The 21,842-nt window shown below is 40.6% G+C and overlaps 2 protein-coding genes across 8 annotated transcripts in view; one reads left to right on the top strand and one right to left on the bottom strand.

The window, feature by feature from the left end:
* The first annotated feature begins 261 nt into the window (after window positions 1-261).
* On the top strand, window positions 262-21,112 carry LOC105477934 (cochlin). The gene is made up of 12 exons (XM_011734803.2): window positions 262-354; window positions 674-730; window positions 814-861; window positions 3,329-3,485; window positions 4,586-4,719; window positions 5,197-5,259; window positions 6,516-6,560; window positions 6,651-6,798; window positions 10,633-10,736; window positions 11,800-12,026; window positions 12,204-12,720; window positions 16,186-21,112. Exons 2-12 carry the CDS (start codon window positions 697-699, stop codon window positions 16,359-16,361), a joined length of 1,653 nt encoding a protein of 550 aa, XP_011733105.1. The 5' UTR covers window positions 262-354; window positions 674-696; the 3' UTR covers window positions 16,362-21,112.
* The window catches only part of LOC105477932 (striatin 3), a 141,819-nt gene continuing 132,587 nt past the window's right edge, over window positions 12,611-21,842 (bottom strand). For 6 of the 7 annotated variants that reach the window (XM_011734799.2, XM_011734801.2, XM_011734800.2 and 3 more), the window contains 2 exons: window positions 17,187-21,778; window positions 12,611-16,377 (listed from right to left, as the gene is read on the bottom strand). In XM_011734799.2, the coding sequence (XP_011733101.1) occupies window positions 21,609-21,778 (170 nt within the window). In that variant the 3' untranslated portion in view covers window positions 12,611-16,377; window positions 17,187-21,608. The remainder of the gene's footprint in view (window positions 16,378-17,186; window positions 21,779-21,842) is intronic. The other variant, XM_071100369.1, reaches the window with a different exon arrangement.

Raw genomic sequence — 21,842 nt, 5'->3', positions numbered from 1 at the left:
CCCTGGTCCCCGCAGAGCCGGGCTGGCAAGGCCGCTGCTCCCGCCGTCGGGGCCGCCGGCCTTCCGCACTCGTTGAGACGCCGGCGCGGGGACCTTCGTGCCCCCTCTAGGGACCCGCGCCGCGTCCAGGTGGCCAAGCCCGCGCTGCTGGAGGAGGCGCCTCCGCGCCGGCCTCACCCCGGGGCCGGCAGGGGGCGAAGGCGGAGCTGGAAGGTCGCCGCCCGGCCCCGGGGGATCGGCTCCCGAGCCCTCCCGCGCCCCCCGCACAGTGCTCATGCGCGCGGCCCAGCCTTTATAGCGGCCACGGGGGCCGTGGCTTCCGCACTCGGGCGCAGCCGGGTGGATCTCGCACAGGTGCGGAGCCCCGGGCGGCGGGCGCGGGTGAGAGGGATCCCTGACGCCTCTGTCCCTGTTTCTTTGTCGCTCCTAGCCTGTCTTCGTATTGGCGCCCCCGCCTCCCCGCGGTGCGGGGTTGCACACCGATCCTGGGTTTGGTTCGATTTGCCGCCGAGGCGCCTTCTCCAGACCTAGAGGGGCACTGGCCTGGAGCAGCGGGTCGTCGGTGTCTTCTCTCCTCTGCGCGGCGCCCGGGGGTCCGAGGGGTGCGGGGCTCTGAGGTGACGCGCGGGGCCTCCCGCACCCTGGCCTTGCCCGCATTCTCCCTCTCTCCCAGGTCTAAGCAGCCTCTCAGTCACCATGTCCGCAGCCTGGATCCCGGCTCTCAGCCTTGGTGGGTGCGCGCCCCTGACGACCCCGACCCCTTGCTCCGCTGGGTGGAGGCTGGAGCCAGCCCTCGCGCTTTTCTCTTCGCAGGTGTGTGTCTGCTGCTGCTGCCGGGGCCCGCGGGCAGCGAGGGAGCCGGTGAGTCGGGGAGTTGGGGTGCGTCCAGGCGGTCGCAGGGGCTGAGCCCCGTGGGTACAAACGGGACTCAGATCCAGCCCCCTGGGCCTCGGCCAGAGAGCCCGAGATGGAAGGCGCGGAGGTTGGAGCCGCCGCGTGGCGCGCCCGCGTTAACCCCTGCAGCCGATCTGCTCTTGCTCACCTGTTTCTCCCATGGTAGGGGGCCTCTGGGGTCCGGTGGGGGGACGTTCTCCTAGAGCATTAGGAAGAACGCCTCCTCCAGTCCCACCCACAGCTCCAGACCCCGGGCCCGCCGAGCGCCGGCAGCAGGAGGTCAAGGAAGGAGGACTCCTTGAGCCTCACCGAGGCGCACCCGTCCCGGGCTCCGCTGCATTTGGGGTGGAGGAGAAGCCGCCCAGACCCGACTTGAGGTTGCCGTAGTGGAGAGAGAGGGGGGCGAACGTTGCTGTCCCACTTTGTTTGACTCGCTAGCATGTTTCTAGGTGTAACCCCTATAATCAGAAGCACTTGCGGTCTCATTCTACACGTGAGAGTCTAAAAAGTTTGTACCACGTGTGGAGGTCCGGGTATGGGCGTGTGGTTTGGTGTATTTTCTACAGTGTAAAAGGCAACGCTTTCCTAAGAGCTACCGTTTGTTTTCCTTGAAAGTAGGAATGAGGGTAAGTATCCCACATGGCTGTGTTTTTCCCGCTCCACTTAACAAAAGTCAGTGTTCGCAACTAAAGGCGGTCGGTCTCGGCGCCGGATTCTGATGCCGCCCCCACCTCAGCGGAAAATGGGAGGAAGGATTAAAGCTGTTTGATGATAGGTATGAGGCTGTTTGAGGGTAAGGATTTTAACCTCTCAGCTCTTCAGACTGTTTCAGAGCTAAGAAATGGGCATTGCGCCTGCATCCTTCCTTCTCTTCCATGGAATGTAAAGTCCAGGGTACCTGTCACCACAAAGGGCACAGAGGAGGGTGTTTTTCACAGGCAAGGTACTCAGTTGAACAGTATGACCAGAAAGTATTCCTCTGCCCTGGAAAAAAGGTTTTTGAAATGAATACATGTTTTAGAAAGGTTTGGATAACTACAATTTCCCATGTTTGAAAAATAGCATTTAATAACATTAATCTCAATTTAGTATCGACAGTAAATTCACAGATTAACGTGTTGTATTATGTTGTTACTTGATGCCAAGAGCTTGTCTCTTCCTAGCATCATTTATAGTAAAAACTTTGATTCTTTGTTAGGTTGACAGTGTAAAACTTGAGAATATTAACAGTGCTTTCTAAAAATGCATTCACTCCTTGATAAATCTCTTTGGACAGATCTGGAGCAGAAATAATCAGGTTCAATTAAGATAAAAATGCTCTATTCTGAAGGGATTCACTTTTCTGTTTTCTGTCCTTCGGGAGTTGTAGAATGTTGTTTGGGCAAATTAACCCCACGGCTTTAATTTTCTCATCTATAAGATGAACAATCGAGTTAAATAACTTTCTGTGAATCTAAACATCTTTTTGTTGGTTCCCTTAATGTGTGATTTTAAGGATCTGCATTTGTAGGCTAAGATAAATGGTCCTATGCAGGAAAGGATGGCTTTGATTTGTGCACATGTCTATGAAAATGTTCCGCAAAGGTTCGATCCAGATTTACTATTTTTACCTCAAGCAACTATGTACACAGTGTCATCACAGTTGAGATTTAAAAAAATTTTTTTTCCTTCTCGAGACAAGATCTTATTCTGTCACCCAGGATGGAGTGCAGTGATGCAATCATAGCTCACGGTAAGCTCAAACTCCTGGGCTCAAGCAATCCTCCCACCTCAGCCTCTCAGTAGCTGAGAGTACAGGCATACACCACCACGTGTGGCCATTTAAAAAATTTTTTTTCTTTTTTTTAGAAGAGATGAAGTCTCGCTATGTTGTCCAGGTTGGTCTTGAGCTCCTGGACTCAAGCAGATCCTCTTGTCTTGGCCTGCTAAAGTGCTGGGATTATAGGCATGAGTCACCAAGCCCAGCCAAGATTTTTTGTATTTCTATAGTTAATAAGTATTAAATGACCTTTATTTTCTACTTCAGATATAGTTCCAATTATATATTTCCAACCTGATTAAGAACTGAGAAGCCAGGCACAGTGGCACACCTGTAATCCCAGCTACTAAGGAGGTAGAGATGGATCACTTGAGCTCGGGAATTTGAGCCTAGCTTGGGCAACTTGGCAAGTCCCCATTTCAAAAACAAAAACAAAATAAAAACCCAGAACTTTCACATTAGACTTTTACAGTGGCTGGGGACTATATTAAATTGGAAAACAACCTTGTGGTTTGCCAAAATCCGGAATGGTATGGAATGGTATATAAGTCAATATTCATAACTAGAAGAGTAGAAATTAGGGAAGTAAAACTTAAATCTCACACGGTAGTCTCCCCACCACTATGCCCCAAGAAGTCCTAAGAATGCTTACAATATTATCTCCTTTCTCTTCAGCTCCCATTGCTATCACGTGTTTTACCAGAGGCTTGGACATCAGGAAAGAGAAAGCTGATGTCCTCTGCCCAGGGGGCTGCCCTCTTGAGGAATTCTCTGTGTATGGGAACATAGTATATGCTTCTGTATCGAGCATATGTGGGGCTGCTGTCCACAGGTAAGCCCAAACACACCAGGGTGGGAGAGAAATGCAAACATGATTATTTCCTTTCCTGCTTTAGCCATCTGGATCCCTTTCTTCCCTGCATTCTTTCTTTTGGTGCCATTGTGGCCATAGAAAATGGATATATTTTCAAGGTTCTCCTGGATATACTTGAAACACGAAATACACATGGAAAGCTTTCTCACAAAAGGCAAATTGCATTACTTCTTGATGGCTAGATTGCTGTGATTCCAAAACATTCCTAATCATGTGATATGTTACTGAGTTATTACTATGTGCCAGCTATTGTTTTAACTTCCACCACAACTTGACCAGATAGGTAGAATTTTACTCCAGTTACAGATAAAGAAACTGAACTCAGAGAGTTGTCAAGTATCTTGCCCCAGGTGACTATTGTTAGCAAGTGCCAAGCTATCCTGTAGTAGAATAGCCAGTATAATACTCCTAAAAACAGTCAGTCCAAGGGCATGTAGTTAAAGAGAGTATCTTAGGAAAATTGTTTGGTGCTCTGAATTTCTAAGTTGTAGGTAACAGGATATTACAAATGTGTTCTTATCAACACTTAGGAAGTTCGACAGCACAAAACGATTTTTTCCAGGCAAATTTTGCTCTTGTATAAGCAAGTTTTTAAAAGGCTAGCAGCAGCTGGGAGTGGTGGCTCATGCCTGTAATCCCACCACTTTGGGAGGCTGAGGCAGGCAGATCACTTGAGGTCAGGAGTTCAAGACTTAGATAACATAGTGAAACCCTGTCTCTACTAAAAATACAAAAATTAGCCAGGCGTGGTGATACACGCCTGTAAATCCCAGCTACTTGGGAGGCTAAGGCAGGAGAATCGCAGCCCGGGAGGTGGAGGTTGCAGTGAACCGAGATCACGCCACTGCACTCCAGCCTGGGCTACAGATCGAGACTCCATCAGATAAATAAATAAATAAATAAATAAACAAACAAAATAAGCAGAATCTTTTGATGACTTCCCTGATGAGCTATTTTCTTGATTAATCAAAGCAATAGATACAACATGGCACTATAAGTCAGTGGGATGCCCTGAAAAAAGTGTGGATAGCATCTCAGCTGCTATTCTTGTGTTGCAGGGGAGTAATCAGCAACTCAGGGGGACCTGTACGAGTCTACAGCCTACCTGGCCGAGAAAACTATTCCTCAGTAGATGCCAATGGCATCCAGTCTCAAATGCTTTCTAGATGGTCTGCTTCTTTCACAGTAACTAGTAGGTATAATTACTGTTCTCATCCTGTAATATTCTCCCACCCCCCAAAAGTTTTCTGCTTTTTTTAGCTCAGCCTCTTTAACCTTGATGGAAAAACCTGTGATCAAGACTGAAGTTGACCTATAGAGGTAAACTGTAGGTTAGACTGAGGAGTCAAGTACCCACTGAAGCCAAATATGGGTGAATAGAAGACAATCTTACTGGCAGATGATGGCAATAGAAACTTGAATTATCTGCTGTCAGAATGCCCGGACACTTACCAAGGAACTGAAAAACTACTGAATTCATTTTTGATGATCCTTTGAAGATATAATGGATAAGCATTTTGGTTCTCTGAAATTAGCATGCAGTAGGATGTTTGTAACTACAATCACCATTACCCTGTTACATTTGTCATCGTAGAGAGCCCTAAATTAGATTCATAATACTTTGGTAAAGAAGGAAGAGGAAAAAGTAAGCTTATTTTTATTTTAACAGAAGGCAAAAGTAGTACACAGGAGGCCACAGGACAAGCTGTGTCCACAGCACATCCACCAACAGGTATGAACTATGAAACCTATCTCTTAGTTGCCAGCACAGCATTTGGAAGTTATGAATAAATGTGTTGTTGGTAGAAGCTTTGCTTAAAGAAAGTTGGTATTAAAGAGAAACAAAGCAAATGTCTTAAGTTTACTGGTATATTACATATAGAAACATTCAATTTCATGTATATATTTTAAAGACAGGGTCTCCTTCTATTGCTCAGGCTGGAGTGCAGTGGTGCAATCATAGCTCACTGCAGCCTTAAACTCCTAGACTCAAGCAACCTTCTCACCTTGGCCTCCTGAGTAGGTGGTACTACAGGCACATGCCACCACACCCAGCTAATTTTTTTACTTTTTTGTAGAGACAGAGGACTAGCTATGATGCCCAGGCTGGTTTGAACTCCTGACCTCATTAAGTCCTCCCACTTCAGCCTCCCAAAGTTCAGGGATTACAGGCATGAGCCACTGCAGCCAGCCTAATAATTCTCTTAAAGTCCTATTTTCTCCCAGATTTGATAAACCACGCCTCAGAACTGGTCAAATACCATGAACTTCCAGTTCCGTTTGCTTCATTAAATTCCTTTAATTACTGCACTGTCATGTAAATAAGGAATGTGTGTCTATTATAAGAAATAGGGCCGGGCGTGGTGGCTCACGCCTGTAATCCCAGCACTTTGGGAGGCCGAGGCGAGAGGATCACGAGGTCAGGAGATCCAGACCATCCTGGCCAACACAGTGAAACCCCATCTCTGCTAAAAATACAAAAAATTAGCCGGGCGAGGTGGCGGGCGCCTGTAGTCCCAGCTACTCGGGAGGCTGAGACAGGAGAATGGCGTGAACCCGGGAGGCGGAGCTTGCAGTGAGCCGAGATCGCGCCATTGCGCTCCAGCCTGAGTGATGAGCAAGACTCCATCTCAAAAAAAAAAAAAAAAAAAAAAAGAAAGAAATAGCCAGGGAACCCCTTTTGTATGACTATGGCAGTTTTAAAGTCAAAGATATTAAGAACATTAGGATCTAATGTTGAGTTCCTGCCTCACCTGTGGGTTTGGGATCAAAGTCCTGGATTAGAGGCATATCAAATATGTAGGCCTACATACTGATTTGTTTATTTGTTGAGTCATTGCTTTCCCTAGTCCAGAAAATCCTGAGGAAATTAAATTTTTTGAAAAAGTCCTTTCGAGAATGGCACTCTGTTGTTATGGGCTTCTCCCCATGTGGGTTTCTTGCTATGTAACTGTCTTTTGTTAATGCCAAGTGCATCTTTTATTTCAGGTAAACGACTAAAGAAAACACCTGAGAAGAAAACTGGCAATAAAGGTAAGAATCAAGATCTCCATTTGGGAAGGCAGCATTTTCCCTCCCTCCTCCTGAGACTGCTAACGAGGGGACTGGTTTGGTTGTTCACAGATTGTAAAGCAGACATTGCATTTCTGATTGATGGAAGCTTTAACATTGGGCAGCGCCGATTTAATTTACAGAAGAATTTTGTTGGAAAAGTGGCTCTAATGTTGGGAATTGGAACAGAAGGACCACATGTGGGTCTTGTTCAAGCCAGGTACCAACCTTGTTAAAATGGGAGATTTTTTAAAAATTATGTATTTATTTTGTAATTGACACATAATAATTATATATACTTATGGGGTACATAGTAATGGTTTCATACATACAATGTATAGTGATCAAATCAGAGCAATTAGCATATCCATCACCTCAAACATTGATCACTTCTTTGTGTTGGATACATTCAAAATCAAATGAGGCTGGGCGCAGTGGCTCATGCCTGTAATCTCAGCACTTTGGAGGCCAAGGTGGGTGTGTGGATCACCTGAGGTCAGGAGTTTGAAACCAGGCTGGCCAACATGTGAAACCCAGTCTCTACTAAAAATACAAAAATTACCCAGACGTGGTGGCATGCGCCTGTAATCCTAGCTACTTGGGAGGCTGAGGCAGGAGAATCACTTGAACTCGGGAAGCAGAGGTTGCAGTGAGCTAAGATTGCACCACTGCACTTCAACCTGGGCAACAGAGAGACTATGTCTCAAAAGTAAATAAATAAATAAATAAATAAATAAATAAATAAATAAAATGAGAGGCGATTTCAATGATGTCTTGAATGATGACAAATGATCAATCCTTTTAGTGGGTACATGTCAATTCAGTATAAACATTTTGAGTTATGGAAACACTGGATTCCTAAACTGTAAGTTCAGGATCTAAGACTGCCTGGGCAGACTGAGTAGTTCTGAGTGCCTTCTTTTTGGAATAAAAGAATTTAGAAAACTGTGCGCTATCTATATAAGAACAAGAAGGTAGATTGGAGAGTCCTGTTGCTTACACAAGTCACCTCTGCTTATCTACTCTGCTCAATTCCTAATTTCTCTTTTCTGAAGGAAGAAGCAGTGATATGTCTATTCCACCTCCCTATTCTGTTATGCTTTTTAGCTCTTTCCATATTCTCTTGGTTGGTGATCTGAAGCATGACCTTTCTATTTTATTCATTTAAAAATTGTATTAATTGCTGGCCAGGCAGTGGCTCACGCCTGTAATCCCAGCACTTTGGGAAGCCGAGGCAGGCAGATCATGAGGTCAGGAGATCGAGACCATCCTGGCTAACATGGTGAAACCCCTTCTCTACTAAAAATACAAAAAAAATTAGTCAGGAGTACTGGCGGGCGCCTGTAGTCCCAGCTACTCGGGAGGCTGAGGCAGGAGAATGGCATGAACCTGGGAAGTGGGGCTTGCAGTGAGCCGAGATCACGCCACTGCACTCCAGCCTGGGTGACAGAGCAAGACTCTGTTTCAAACAAACAAACAAAAAATATATATTTAGCTTTTAGAATATAGAATATGCTTATTGTAGAAAGCTTGAAAATACATAAAGCACAAAAAAAGAAATTCCCTAAGTCATATGCCCTAGAGATAATTACTATAAAATGTTTTATTTCCCTTCAGTACTTTTTTTTTTTTTTTTTTCTTTTGAGATGGAGTTTTGCTCTGTCAACGAGGCTGGAATGCATTGGCGCGATCTCTGCTCACTACAACCTCCACCTCCCAGGTTCAAGCGATTCTCCTGCCTCAGCCTCCTGAGTAGCTGGGATTACAGGTGTGCACTACCATGCCTGGCTAATTTTTGTATTTTTAGTAGAGACAAGGTTTCACCATGTTGGCTAGAACTCCTAACCTCAGGTGATCCACCTGCCTGGGCCTCCCAAAGTACTAGGATTACAGGTGTGAGCCACCACGCCTGGCCCCTTCAGTATTTTAAGGAAATATTTGACTGTATTATTTTTTAAAAGCTCAGACTATAAAAAATGCCTTGCATCCTGTTTTTTTCATCCTTTAGTATTTTGAGCATTTTCTCATATCATAAATATTCATCAAAAATATTTCATAATATTCCTCTGCATAATTATTTAGCCATTCTTTTGTTTTTTCACTACATTACACACTACACTGTGATGAACATCCTTATATTATCTTTGTGCCCATCTCTGATTATTTTATCACATTAGATTTCTACAAGTGAGGTTCTGACTTAAAGCCTCTGATATAAATAGTGAAATTGAGCCATGCACAGTGGCTCATGCTTGTAGTGCCAGCTGCTCAGGAGGCTGAGGTGTGAAGATCTCAAGCCCAGGAGTTCAAGGCTGCAGAGAGCTATGATGGCACCACTACACTCCTGCCTGGACAACAGAGCAAGACCCCATCTCTAAAAAAACAAATAAATAGCAAAATTGCTTCCTAGAAAGGTGAACTAGTTTAAATTACTATCAGCAGTGAATAAGGATGTATAAATAATGCTATTACAAATATTAATTTGCATTTCATCTATGTTATTTTTTACAAGTGGCTCTGCTCTTAGTTTAGATAGAATTTTTTTGGCATGAGAAGAAAATTTAACTCTTTTTACATAATTTAACCATTTGTCTCTCACCCTTAAAAAAATGGGTTCCTTGTTTCATTGACATATAGTATCATATTTATACCTAAGTTTGAGCAAGTCTATTTCTTTGATTCATATGCTAATCTTTACATATTTTTTCTGCACTTCTTTAATTATCATAGTTTTCTTGCACATTTTAACATCCCATGAGGCAAATTCCCCTGCAGTACTTTTTGTCTGATCCTTTTTTCTGACTATTTTGACCCAATTCTTTTTGAAGATCAATGCTTCATTACCTTGTAGACTCATACAAAGACTAGCTTCTTGTAACTTCCTGGTTTGTAGTTTTTCTGTTTCAGAAAGACCATTAGAATAGATAAACCCTGTCAAGTTTATATGTAAGTCAAAGGACAGAACATATCATTAAGGATACAAAAACGAGACTAATTTCCTAAGTCATAATCTGGATAGTGGAAAAGTGACCACAAGTGAAAAGGTTTTCAACCCATGGAATCTGATTTTATGACCCAATATTCCATCATGTATGTGTGCAGAAATGCAGTCAGTGTTATACTTCTCCCTGAAAAAATCTTGAATAAAATAGCTACTGATAATGCTAAGATCTTAAAATTTTGCACTATGAAATACCAACTCATCTAAAATCTAAACACAGCAGATTGTGCTTTGGTTGTTTATACTCAATACAGTCTCTGATGAACACAGAGTAGTTATATAAAAGCTGAAATTCCTTTAATATTAAATATAGGAAATGAGATCACAAAACTCTTATAATACACATAATTTTAAGGTCCACAAATGTCACTGTCATCATAAGAAAAACTCAATATTGTAACTTTATAATTCATTTCACCTTTTTCCCTTTAAAAAAATGTTGACCATCACATCAGTGAAATTGTTTCTCCTGAACAGAGAGACCTGGGTTAATAGATCCACACTACTTAGAGCCTCTGGGTCCCACGATGGAACAGACCCTAGTTTCACACCCAGCCACTTCCTAATTTAGTTTAGCTACCTAGTGCCCAATTCTCTGGACTTCTGTTAAACCCAAGGCTCTGAGCCAAACCTGATTTCAAGTTCTTCATATAGTTTAGGCGTGGACTTTGGAGCCAGACAACCTGAACTTAAAATGCAGCTGTGTTTCATCAGGCAAACTCCCTAAATGCTCTGAGCCTCAGTTTCTTCATTTACATAATTGGGATAATTCCAACCTTGTAGAGCTATAATGAAATGAGGTTATACATGTGTTATGCTTTTGACTTATTATCCAGAATATAATAAATCCTCAATATGGCAATTCTTTGTTACACCTCTGAAATATCCCCAATAATTCCAGTAAGGATGCAATGCCTTAGTTGACTATGTACTGTGGAATTAAGAAAGAAACTTGTGTGTTGTCTGGTTTTAAAACTGTTTTTTAAGGCATGTAATGTTGCTTATTTTACCTTTTTAATTCTCCCTGGGTAACATTTTCTTTCTTCCACTTAGTGAACATCCCAAAATAGAATTTTACTTGAAAAACTTTACATCAGCCAAAGATGTTTTGTTTGCCATAAAGGAAGTAGGTTTCAGAGGGGGTAATTCCAATACAGGTAAGTAGACTTCAATACCTGGGAAGTAATATAGGAGAGGGTTATCAGTGATCAGACATGTAAAACAGTATTATGCTATTTTATATGAGCAGATGTGAAATCCTCCTGGAACTGAAATATTGGCTAGGTCTGCATTTGATCATCTGAGATAAATTTTCAATTTATAAGGGAAGTATACTAAAGTGTGTTGATGTTTCTTATTTTTAAAAATATAAAGCATGGTGATTTAGAATTCTCATATGTGGCCGGGCGCGGTGGCTCAAGCCTGTAATCCCAGCACTTTGGGAGGCCGAGACGGGTGGATCACGAGGTCAGGAGATCGAGACCATCCTGGATAACACGGTGAAACCCCGTCTCTACTAAGAAATACAAAAAACTAGCCGGGCGAGGTGGCGGGCGCCTGTAGTCCCAGCTACTCGGGAGGCTGAGGCCGGAGAATGGCGTGAACCCGGGAGGCGGAGCTTGCAGTGAGCTGAGATCCGGCCACTGCACTGCAGCCTGGGCTACAGAGCGAGACTCCGTCTCAAAAAAAAAAAAAAAAAAAGAATTCTCATATGTTGGATTGACTAGATATATAACATTGGAGAAGTATCTCTTTTACTGCTAAAAAGAAGTGAAGATCAATAGACTTATCTAATGAATGCAGACATGGCAGAAAGAATGAGAGTAGCACTACTGTTGACTCTGAAGAGAGACTTCTTAGAGGCACTAATCAGTCACCAAAGGGCTACATAGAGAACACATGCACAGAAGTGGGAATCAGTGTTGTGTTTCTAACTGGCAATTAATGTGGGATAAGCAAATGTGAGGCTTCTAGGAGGTGGAGGGGGAACTAATATGGTTTGTGAAGAGAAAAAAATAGGCCTGGTAGATAATTAAACTTTCCCAGCTGATGCATCTGTTACAGAACTGGGTTCTATATAATTCTTTTTTGTGTGTGCCCCACCCCACTGCCAATTCTATATATAATTCTTAAACTTTGCAGCATCAAATGCTACAGGGAAACAGAAATGTGGTTTGAGCAGTGGTAAATGCTACTTGTTTGCTTCTTTTTCAAATTTAGGAAAAGCCTTGAAGCATACTGCTCAGAAATTCTTCACAGTAGATGCTGGAGTAAGAAAAGGGATCCCCAAAGTGGTGGTGGTATTTATTGATGGTTGGCCTTCTGATGACATCGAGGAAGCAGGCATTGTGGCCAGAGAGTTTGGTGTCAATGTATTTATAGTTTCTGTGGCCAAGCCTATTCCTGAAGAACTGGGAATGGTTCAGGATGTTACATTTGTTGACAAGGTAAAGTGGTGAGGGTCATCTTCTGTTACAGTGATAGGTATTCCATTTTGAACCTCTAAGTGCAGTACTGACTGCCTGTTATCTATATTAACTTGTAACATTCAGGATTTTCCACAGGTTTTAAGAAGAAACAACTTTTGATCCTTTTGGATATCTTTTATTTGTCTCCCCCATTAGGCTGTCTGTCGGAATAATGGCTTCTTCTCTTACCACATGCCCAACTGGTTTGGCACCACAAAATACGTAAAGCCTCTGGTACAGAAGCTGTGCACTCATGAACAAATGATGTGCAGCAAGACCTGTTATAACTCAGTGAACATTGCCTTTCTAATTGATGGCTCCAGCAGTGTTGGAGATAGCAATTTCCGCCTCATGCTTGAATTTGTTTCCAACATAGCCAAGACTTTTGAAATCTCGGACATTGGTGCCAAGATAGCTGCTGTACAGTTTACTTATGATCAGCGCACGGAGTTCAGTTTCACTGACTATAGCACCAAAGAGGATGTCCTAGCTGTTATCAGAAACATCCGCTATATGAGTGGTGGAACAGCTACTGGTGATGCCATTTCCTTTACTGTTAGAAATGTGTTTGGCCCTATAAGGGAGAGCCCCAACAAGAACTTCCTAGTAATTGTCACAGATGGGCAGTCCTATGATGATGTCCAAGGCCCTGCAGCTGCTGCACATGACGCAGGTAAGGTCCTTGTTCTTTATAGGAGAAGGGAACAGAAAAAAACAGTTCAGTGAATTTTAGGAGTAAATAAAAATTTAAGCATTTCATTGAACAAACACCTGCAGCTTTACCCAATAGTAACTGTCAAAGCAGCCCTACTAATCTCATTCTACAGATAAGGAAACAAACTTCCTGGAAATGACACATCTAGTAAGTGGCAAGGCCAATATCCAAACCCAGGCATTCTGGCTCCAGAGTCCACATTCCTAACCACTGTATTGTTGGGAGAATTGTCATGAGAACCATGTCACGTTAAGGAAATGTTACAGGTGCTCACATTTAGCTCAAACTTGGACTATATCTCCAAATAGCCAGCTTATAACCTACCATGAATCTGCCATTCAGTAATTTATCCTAACTTTCTTGTGTATGAAACAGGTTGTTGCTCTGTCACCAGGTTGGAGTGCAGTGGCATGATCAGAGCTCACTACAACCTCCAACTATTGGGCTCAAGCAATCCTCCTGTGTCAGCCTTCCACATAGCTAGGACGACAGGCATATGCCACTGCGCCTGGCTAATTTTTAAATTTTTTTTTTTGTAGAGATGGGGGTCTCACTTTGTTGCCCAGGCTGGTCTCAAACTCCTGGGCTCAAGCATTCCTCATACCTCGGCCTCCCAAAGTGCTGCGATTACAGGCATAAGCCACCGCACCCAACCCTAACTTTTATTTTAGTCAAGTTTTGTCTGGCATGAGTTTCCTGAGATAAGGTCTCCCATAGTCTTTACCTATCCCCCTTGGCCACGTGCAGTGGCTCACACCTATAATTCCAGCACTTCGGGAGGCTGAGGTGGGCAGATCACCTGAGGTCAGGAGTTCAAGACCAGCTGGGCCAACATGGTAAAAACCAATCTCTACTAAAAATACAAAAATTAGCCGGGTGTGGTAACATACACCTGTAATCCCAGCTACTCAGGAGGCTGAGGCACGAGAGTCACTTGAACCCAGAAGGCTGAGGTTGCAGTGAGCTGAAATCGTGCCATGGCACTCCAGCCTGGGTGACAGAGGGAGACTTTGTCTCAAAAAGAAAAAAAAAACCTTCCTTTTTTCTCCCCCTTAAGATAATAAAAACACACTCTGGTGTTATAAAAGGGTATAAGAAGTGTTTCTTTTTCTTTCTTCCTCACCCCAGCCTTAATATTACTTTTGGCACAGGCCTCGTTCCTGAGGACATTAACATAATGTGTCGGAGATCAAATAGACCAACAAAAAGCTAAGATTCCCTTTCTGAGGATATAACTGAGTGACAGGAGGGAAGAATCAATGGACTTGCTGTTTTTATACTCTTCTGTACCTCCTTTTCCCTACTTAATTCCTAATGACATAACCTTTTTCCTTTCTACACATTAGTACCTCTGCCAATGTACTTACCTATTTTTACAGATACTGATGAAAGATTATTCTTAAGACAGAAGATATGCAACTTAAGTTCCACATCTAGCTTATAAAGTGTGTGTTTTTTTTTTTTTTTTTTTTTTTTTGAGATGAAGTCTCGCTTTGTCGCCCAGGCTGGAGTGCAGTGGCGCAATCTCGGCTCACTGCAAGCTCCGTCTCCTGGGTTCACACCATTCTCCTGCCTCAGCCTCCGAGTAGCTGGGACTACAGGCGCACACCACCACGCCCGGCTAGTGTTTTTTTGTATTTTTAGTAGAGACGGGGTTTCACCATGTTAGCCAGGATGGTCTCGATCCCCTGACCTCATGATCTGCCCGCCTCGGCCTCCCAAAGTGCTGGGATTATAGGCGTGAGCCACCGTGCCCGGCATAAAAAGTATTTTTTATACATCAGCAACTAATCTGTGAAGTAAAGACCTGTTTACTCTCATGTTCCTTAATACTTAGCTTACTGAACTTATAGATAACAGGATTGTATTCAGGCTATAAAGTGATTAGGTTCATTAAACTTCAGAAGGCTGGACTACACCAAAATTGATTCATGAAAATTATCCCTTAGTGATATTGAAAGTTGCAAAGGCCAGAAAATAGGGTAGGATTTTAGGGCTAGATCACAACTGTTTTAATTTATTTTCAGGGTCTTGCTCTGTCACCTAGCCTGGAGTACAGTGGTGTGATTGTTTTATTTTTTAAAACTGTAATTATATGCTGGGCTTGAGCTAAAAAATCTGAACTAGAATGTAGAACTGAAAAGAAGTGAGGAAAACTGAGGGGGAGGAAAAAAATGTTTTGACTTTTTTTTTTTTTTTTTTTTTTTTGCCAGGGAGTAGGAGTCAGGAAAAGGAGACTGGAACAATTGGAAATTGTTCCAAGTAGCTTTTACATCATGTAAACCTGCTGTGTATCTTAGGTGTTTACCACTCTGAGCACTGTGTACCACTAGAAGGGGGATGAAGCTTTAGATCCGTAGAGGAAATCTATTACAGAAACTCCAAAAGCTATAGAAAATTGCACCCAGCATTAGATAGATGGTACTCTACACTAAGAATCTGCTAAATGAGGCCCGGTGTGGTGGCTCATGCCTGTAATCCCAGCACTTTGGGAGGCCAAGGCAGATGGATCGCTTGAGCCCTGGAGTTTGAGATAAGACCAGCCTGAACAACATGGTGAAACCCCATCTCTACAAAAAAATTAAAAAATTAGCTGGGCTTGGTGGCATACACCTGCAGTCCCAGCTGCTCGAGGATGGGGTTGCCGAGGAGGATCATTTGAGCCCAGGAAGTTGAGGCTGCAGTGAGCCTCGATTGTACCACTGCACTCCAGCATGGGCGACAGAGCCAGACTCTGTCTCAAAAAAAAAAAAAAAAAAAAAAAAAAAGATTAAATGAAAACTTCTACAATTGGGATTGGGGTGAATCCAACCAATGTATCATCACCCTATCTAAATGTACAGTTGTACTAAAAGCCTTCTAGTAACTCAAGTGAATGGAAATAGAATACCTCAATGGAACTGGAAGAAATTACTCCAGTTTCATACAGACCCCTCTTTTACCTTTTACTTATCCCATCTCTGGTGCCTTTCTTCCTTGCTTTAATGGACTGTGACTGACTCCAGTATACTGTTCGATGCAGGCCAACCTTGTATGGAAAATTTTAACCATCTGCATTTACTGTAGGATTTTTAAAAAGATACTGTGGATCAGGTTAAAAGTTTTCTTCTATTCCTAGTTTATTAGATGTGTTCCATCATTAACGGATGTTGAACTTTATCAAATATTTCTTATCAGTGATCATGACTTACCTGTTCATGTGGTGAGTTACAGATATAGCAGAGTTTCTGATTTGGACCACTCTTTTGCCACTCTTGTCACAATGACTGTGAAAACTTAAATTTGTTCGGGGGATTTAATTGTCCAGAAATTAGTAAGCAGTTTTTGCTGCAACTATATAACAGTGTATGGAAAACATATAGACATAATTCCATATATTAGATAGACCTGGTTTTTATTCACTTTAAAATGTTTCCATTGTAGGAATCACTATCTTCTCTGTTGGTGTGGCTTGGGCACCTCTGGATGACCTGAAAGATATGGCTTCTAAACCGAAGGAGTCTCATGCTTTCTTCACAAGAGAGTTCACAGGATTAGAACCGATTGTTTCTGATGTCATCAGAGGCATTTGTAGAGATTTCTTAGAATCCCAGCAATAATGGTAACATTTGACAACTGAAAGAAAAAGTACAAGGGGATCCAGTGTATAAATTGTATTCTCATAATACTGAAATGCTTTAGCATACTAGAATCAGATACAAAACTATTATATTAAATATGTCAACAGCCATTTAGGCAAATAAGCACTCCTTTAAAGCCACTGCCTTTTGGTTACAATTTACAGTGTACTTTGTTAAAAACACTGCTGAGGCTTCATAATCATGGCCCTTAGAAACTCAGGAAAGAGGAGATAATGTGGATTAAAACCTTGAGTTCTAACCATGCCTACTAAATGTACAGATATGCACATTCCATAGCTCAATAAAAGAATCTGACACTTAGACCAAAAGCAACATTCCTTCTCTAACCATTCCGTATTGATTATATAAGCAAAATGAAAAGAGAAACTTAAATGGAACACAGCTCTTTAACATGGTTCAGGTATACATATTTTGACCCAAGTGGATATTTTCTTAAAATCAATCAACAATAGCTAGCTATTACTGCAGACTATAAAATCTGGGTATAGAAAGGAGTCCTGTATCAAACTGCTTTTGTAGTGTGTTTTCATAACAACTTATGACTAAAAATATCACACTGAATAAGAGAGCAGGATTGCCAGGTATTTTTCTATTTCTCTCCTTAATTTTATATATATATAGATATATTTGGCTTATATTCTAAGTCACCCAAGTACTTAAAAGTTGGTATTTACTGACTGCTTATAAACATTTAAAGACATTTCAAGTAACTGCAGGAAAAAATAATGTAATTGGAATACTTAAGCAATAAAACTGCTAGTGAGTGATTGTAAGCTGGCTTACTTTTATTACTGCAAGTGTTTCCCCTGAGGATATGGTAAAAATTCATGTGGAAAGACCAATCTGAATTGTTTTTTAAATCATGTATTAATACCAAGAATATTTTTTGATTCAATTATTTATTGAGGCCAAGCACAGTGGCTCATGCCTGTAATCCCAGCACTTTGGGAGGCTGAAGCAGGAGGACTGCTTGAGGCCAGGAATTCAAGACCAGCCTGGGCAACAGTGAGAGCTCTGACTCTACAAAAAAGAAAAAAAAAAAAAAATTAGCTGGGTGGGATGGTGCATGCCTGTAGTCCGAGCTACTCGGGAGGCTGAGGTGGGAGGACTGCTTGAGCTGAGGTCAACGCTACAGTGAGCCATGATCACACCACTGCACTCCAGCTTGGGTGACAGAGCAAGACCCTATCTCCAAAACAAAAAAACGAAAAGACACAAGTTTATTGAATACCTACTGTTCTAGACATTATACACAGCGACTACCTGGTTAAATAGTATAAGATATTTTTGAGTACTTGCTTCACCAGAAATGTTTTGTAATTGACATCATTTTTACTTAAAAATGCTTGTGAAGTTGGTCCCTTCATCCTAATGTGAAAGGAGAACATTAGGACTCCCTTAATATGACTTAGATGATTAGCTCACCAAGGCCTCTCCCAAAAGAAAGAGGTGCTCTATCATCCCATCTTGCCTGTCTTTTCTAAATACGGGTCCTATCTCCTCCTCTCATCCACCTAAGCCCCCTGAAAAAGGTGTTAAACAGTCAGAATAATATACTCCAGTAAATCTTTTGAGTCTTACAGTTTTATACCCTGCATAAGAGGAATAAAAGGAGTACACACAGGGAAAAACTGAACTGGAATTGCCTTTTTCACTACATAAAAATTTGAAATTGAAAATGGAGTTTCAGAAGACAACCTCCCCCTTTATAAAATGCTTCAAACATGACTGAATCATGTAACAAGGATAATTTTAATTAAACATCATAAAAACTGGGTTTAGCATAATATGACTTTTTCCCCAGTAAGTAAACCGAAAACTCTCAGCTAGGAGTACAACCCCTTGGAAAATTAAGCTTTAATGAAAACCCAACTACCACTCATTAGCCCTTTTAAGAAAGTGCTTTTTTCTTTAATTTATATTATAAAGGACCAAGTTTTGAGTCACCTGAAGTAACCAGGGAATAGCAGCAAGACAGCAGAAATCAGAACCGTAGGTTACTATCAATAATTTTATAAGTAAACATAATCAGGATAAAGGTTATTTACAGGGGACAGAGAGTAAAAAGGAAAGATGTATTACAATCCAACTTAAGCAAACATGCTTAGATTTCAAATATGCTAGCCCATTTATAACTTAATGCATTAAATGCAATGTTAGTCTTCAACGGATGTTACCTAGTTTTAAATAATGAGAAAAACAACATGAAATATGAGAGGCAGAATATGATTAACTATTGAGGGAAGAAATCAACATATTAAGATTTGTATAAAGTACTATTTAATAGTGAAATCAATTTCCCATGTGTCAAATGGAAGCACACATAATGAAAATAAGACATTATTTGTGCATACCTTTAGTCTCTTCCAAAGAGACTAAATACTGCAGAGAAAAATACAACCAAAGGAGATAACAACAAAATATATATACTAATTTTTATCCATTTCAGTTTTAATACATTCCAAAATACATCAATGTTTATGCATTCCAATAATTATATTTCAGATCAATGGTGATGTACTGGGTTGAAACAGCTGCTAGAAACAATTCTAGCTTTGGAAAAGCTTATTCTTTATTTCAAAAAAGAAGAAACAGAAGAGGAGAAAAGTACCCCCTTTACTTTGTTCTTTAGTTGAATGTTCAGTTCAGAGAAACAAAAAAAATGGTTAAAAAAAAATTTGCTGGATGCAGTGGCTCACACCTGTAATCCCAGCACTTTGGGAGGCCGAGGCGGGTGGATCACCTGAGGTCAGGACTTTGAGACCAGCCTGACCAACATGGTAAAACCCTGTCTCTACTAAAAATACAAAATTAACTAGGCGTGGTGATGCATGCCTGTAGTCCCAGCTACTTGGGAGGCTGAGGCACAAGAATCACTTGAACCTGGGAGACGGAGATTGCAGTGTGCTGAGATTGCACCATTGCACTCCAGTATGAGCAACAAGTGTGAAACTCCACTCCATCTCAAAAAAAAAAAAAAAAACCTTGAAAAGTTTGTTTTTCATCAATGACTAAAATTGCCACTTAGATTTTTATGGTAGATGACAAAATTTCTCAATGTACAATGTAATTTTTTTCCCCCAGCAAACAGCAGCAAGCATTCAAATTGAATTTTACGCGTAAGTTTTCTAGTGTTCCCTTGTAATTTCATCTGCAATTCCCTTCAAAGACAAAGGATATTACCTTATTGAAGACACGTTTCAAAATATTAATGTTTAACATTATTTGTATGACTTTTAACAGGTTTTTTTTTTTGCCAGAAATGGCAAAAACTGCAATTACTTTTGCACCAACTAAGCTAAATATTCAATGTAGTTTATTTCTTGCTGAATTTTTTTGTAGAAACAGGTATAGCAAATAGGAACAACACTGCCATTAACTGAAATTCAGATTGAAACAGGTTGTCTAAACAAATTATTTATAACTGCATCTGTGCATTTTTGGGGGTTATTTTGCATTGCATAATTTAATGGAAGATTTTTTTTTAATCCTCAAGTGGGGTGAAATACTTAGACATTATTAATAGTGTTAGTGATCTACTCTTATTAGAATATCAATAAGTAGTACAAAGTTTGAAAGAACAGCATAAAAATGAAGGACTCACTAAGAAATCTCCATTTCCTAGTTTAATTACGGAGAGTAAAGTATTGCACTTTATTATTCAACACAAAATGATGTAGCCAACAGTAACATACAGGTACACAATTTAATATTTATTATATGCATTTTATATACATTATTTTTCAACAGCTGTATGTTTGCTATGTGGTACAATCTTAAAAATTTGCTGATTCATAGTTTGTAAAACAAAAACCTTACAAAACTCATCAAAACTCGCAAACTGATCAGAAAAGTTTCTTGGAAGACTAGAAAAAATACTTTATTGTCTTAATCATGCATTACACAAACAAAATCTTTAGTTACACCATAAAATTAAGCACATCTAAAAAAATAAAACAGGGATAACTAGTCAAAACACAGCAGATTTCTGTATCCTGATTCAACTATTTTTGTATCCTATTTGTAATGCAAATAAAATTTTACTCCAAATATTTTAAAACAAGTTAGTTTTGTTTGGAATCATGGTAAACCAAGATACGTATCTTAGGGGGAACCATCTTGGTTTGTAATTTAAACTATAAAATATTCCATTTTTAGTCTATTTTAGACTATTCAAAGATTTCCAAAATAGATATACAGGTTCCTTTAGCACATTAATAAAAGGATATAAAGACCAACAAAAAGTGAAATAAATAATAGGCCATTAGCAAGATGGATAATCCTTGATAAATAAACTTGTAAATACAGTAAGATGTACAAAATATCACATAGTGATAGGATGCCAAGATTAGTTTTTTTTTCTTTAAGAGTTCATTTGGAGTACTAAACTCCACTGTTTCATTTTAATACACTTAATAGTCCTTGGTTTATGAAGACATTTATGTGATGATGAAAGTTATTTAGCATCTTTATGGAAGGACTTAGCTGAGCTGTATTAGGCAAAAGAAGGAAAAGAAAGTGGTTACAGGGCAGCGGGTCAGTGAGATCTCTGTGTTTTAGGGTTGTATAATGCAGAAAAACTTCAATACAATCTTGAGCACTGTTGTGACAGGCTAAATATATAAAAAGACTTATAAAAACTAGAATTTTATCCAAACATTTTGTGCAACTAATGCTAAAATATTTTAAGTTAGATTTTCTTTTTCTTTTTCTTTTTTTTTAAAGCAAAATAAGTTTAAAAGGGAATCTGTGGCATTCAACCGATAAACAGAAAATCACTAAGAGATGAAAAAAAGCTACTCTTGGAGCTCACTTCCCCCAACAAGAGCACCACATTCCTAACCCTAAGGCAGCACACAGAGTCCAAAAGAAAAGAAAAAAAACCAAAAAACAAAAAAACTTTTTTTGAAAGATCAGACTCCACATTGGCTTAAAGACACCTAAAAACAGACATACGCTCAGTTCATATCCAGTACAGGCCACAAATACTGGAGTCCTTTTTTCTTTGTCCCACAAAATACAGTAATTACAGTTAACTTAATGAGCTTGACATTAAGGTGTGATTTCCACCAATCTGTACCTGCCCCAAATAGCTTTCACCAGGCAGATCACATGTAGTGTCATATCAGTAACCTTTTTGATGGCAGTGATGCAGACCCTCTTTCTGTCCAAGCAAATCTTGTTACGATGCAAGTTTTTGTTGATTCATACAAATACTTTGGCAAGGGCATCAGCTCCTGCACTAGCTATATATGCTTTTGACGGGTGGAAAGCAACATCATAAATTGATTCATCCAATTTCTTTCTGTGAGCTGTTATTTCTTGCACACATGTCTTGCTGTCTAAATTCCATAATCTGATGGAACAGTCATGGCCTATAAAAGAACAAATAAAATTTGTTACTGAGTAACAATCTTTTATAAAGTTTGTGGGCAGTAC

Source organism: Macaca nemestrina, chromosome 7 (genome assembly GCF_043159975.1).
Source record: "Macaca nemestrina isolate mMacNem1 chromosome 7, mMacNem.hap1, whole genome shotgun sequence".
NCBI classification, from domain to species: Eukaryota; Metazoa; Chordata; class Mammalia; order Primates; family Cercopithecidae; genus Macaca; species Macaca nemestrina.
The sequence above is the reverse complement of the archived record's forward strand: the minus strand, read 5'-3'. Positions and strand labels throughout refer to the sequence as shown.

Bases quoted from the DNA above. Each gene is read 5' to 3' on its own strand.
- LOC105477934 (XM_011734803.2), top strand. From the start codon at position 697: ATGTCCGCAGCCTGGATCCCGGCTCTCAGCCTTG. The intron at 3,486-4,585 runs GTAAGCCCAAAC...CTTGTGTTGCAG, and splicing joins TGTGGGGCTGCTGTCCACAG to GGGAGTAATCAGCAACTCAG. The intron at 5,260-6,515 runs GTATGAACTATG...CTTTTATTTCAG, and splicing joins CACAGCACATCCACCAACAG to GTAAACGACTAAAGAAAACA.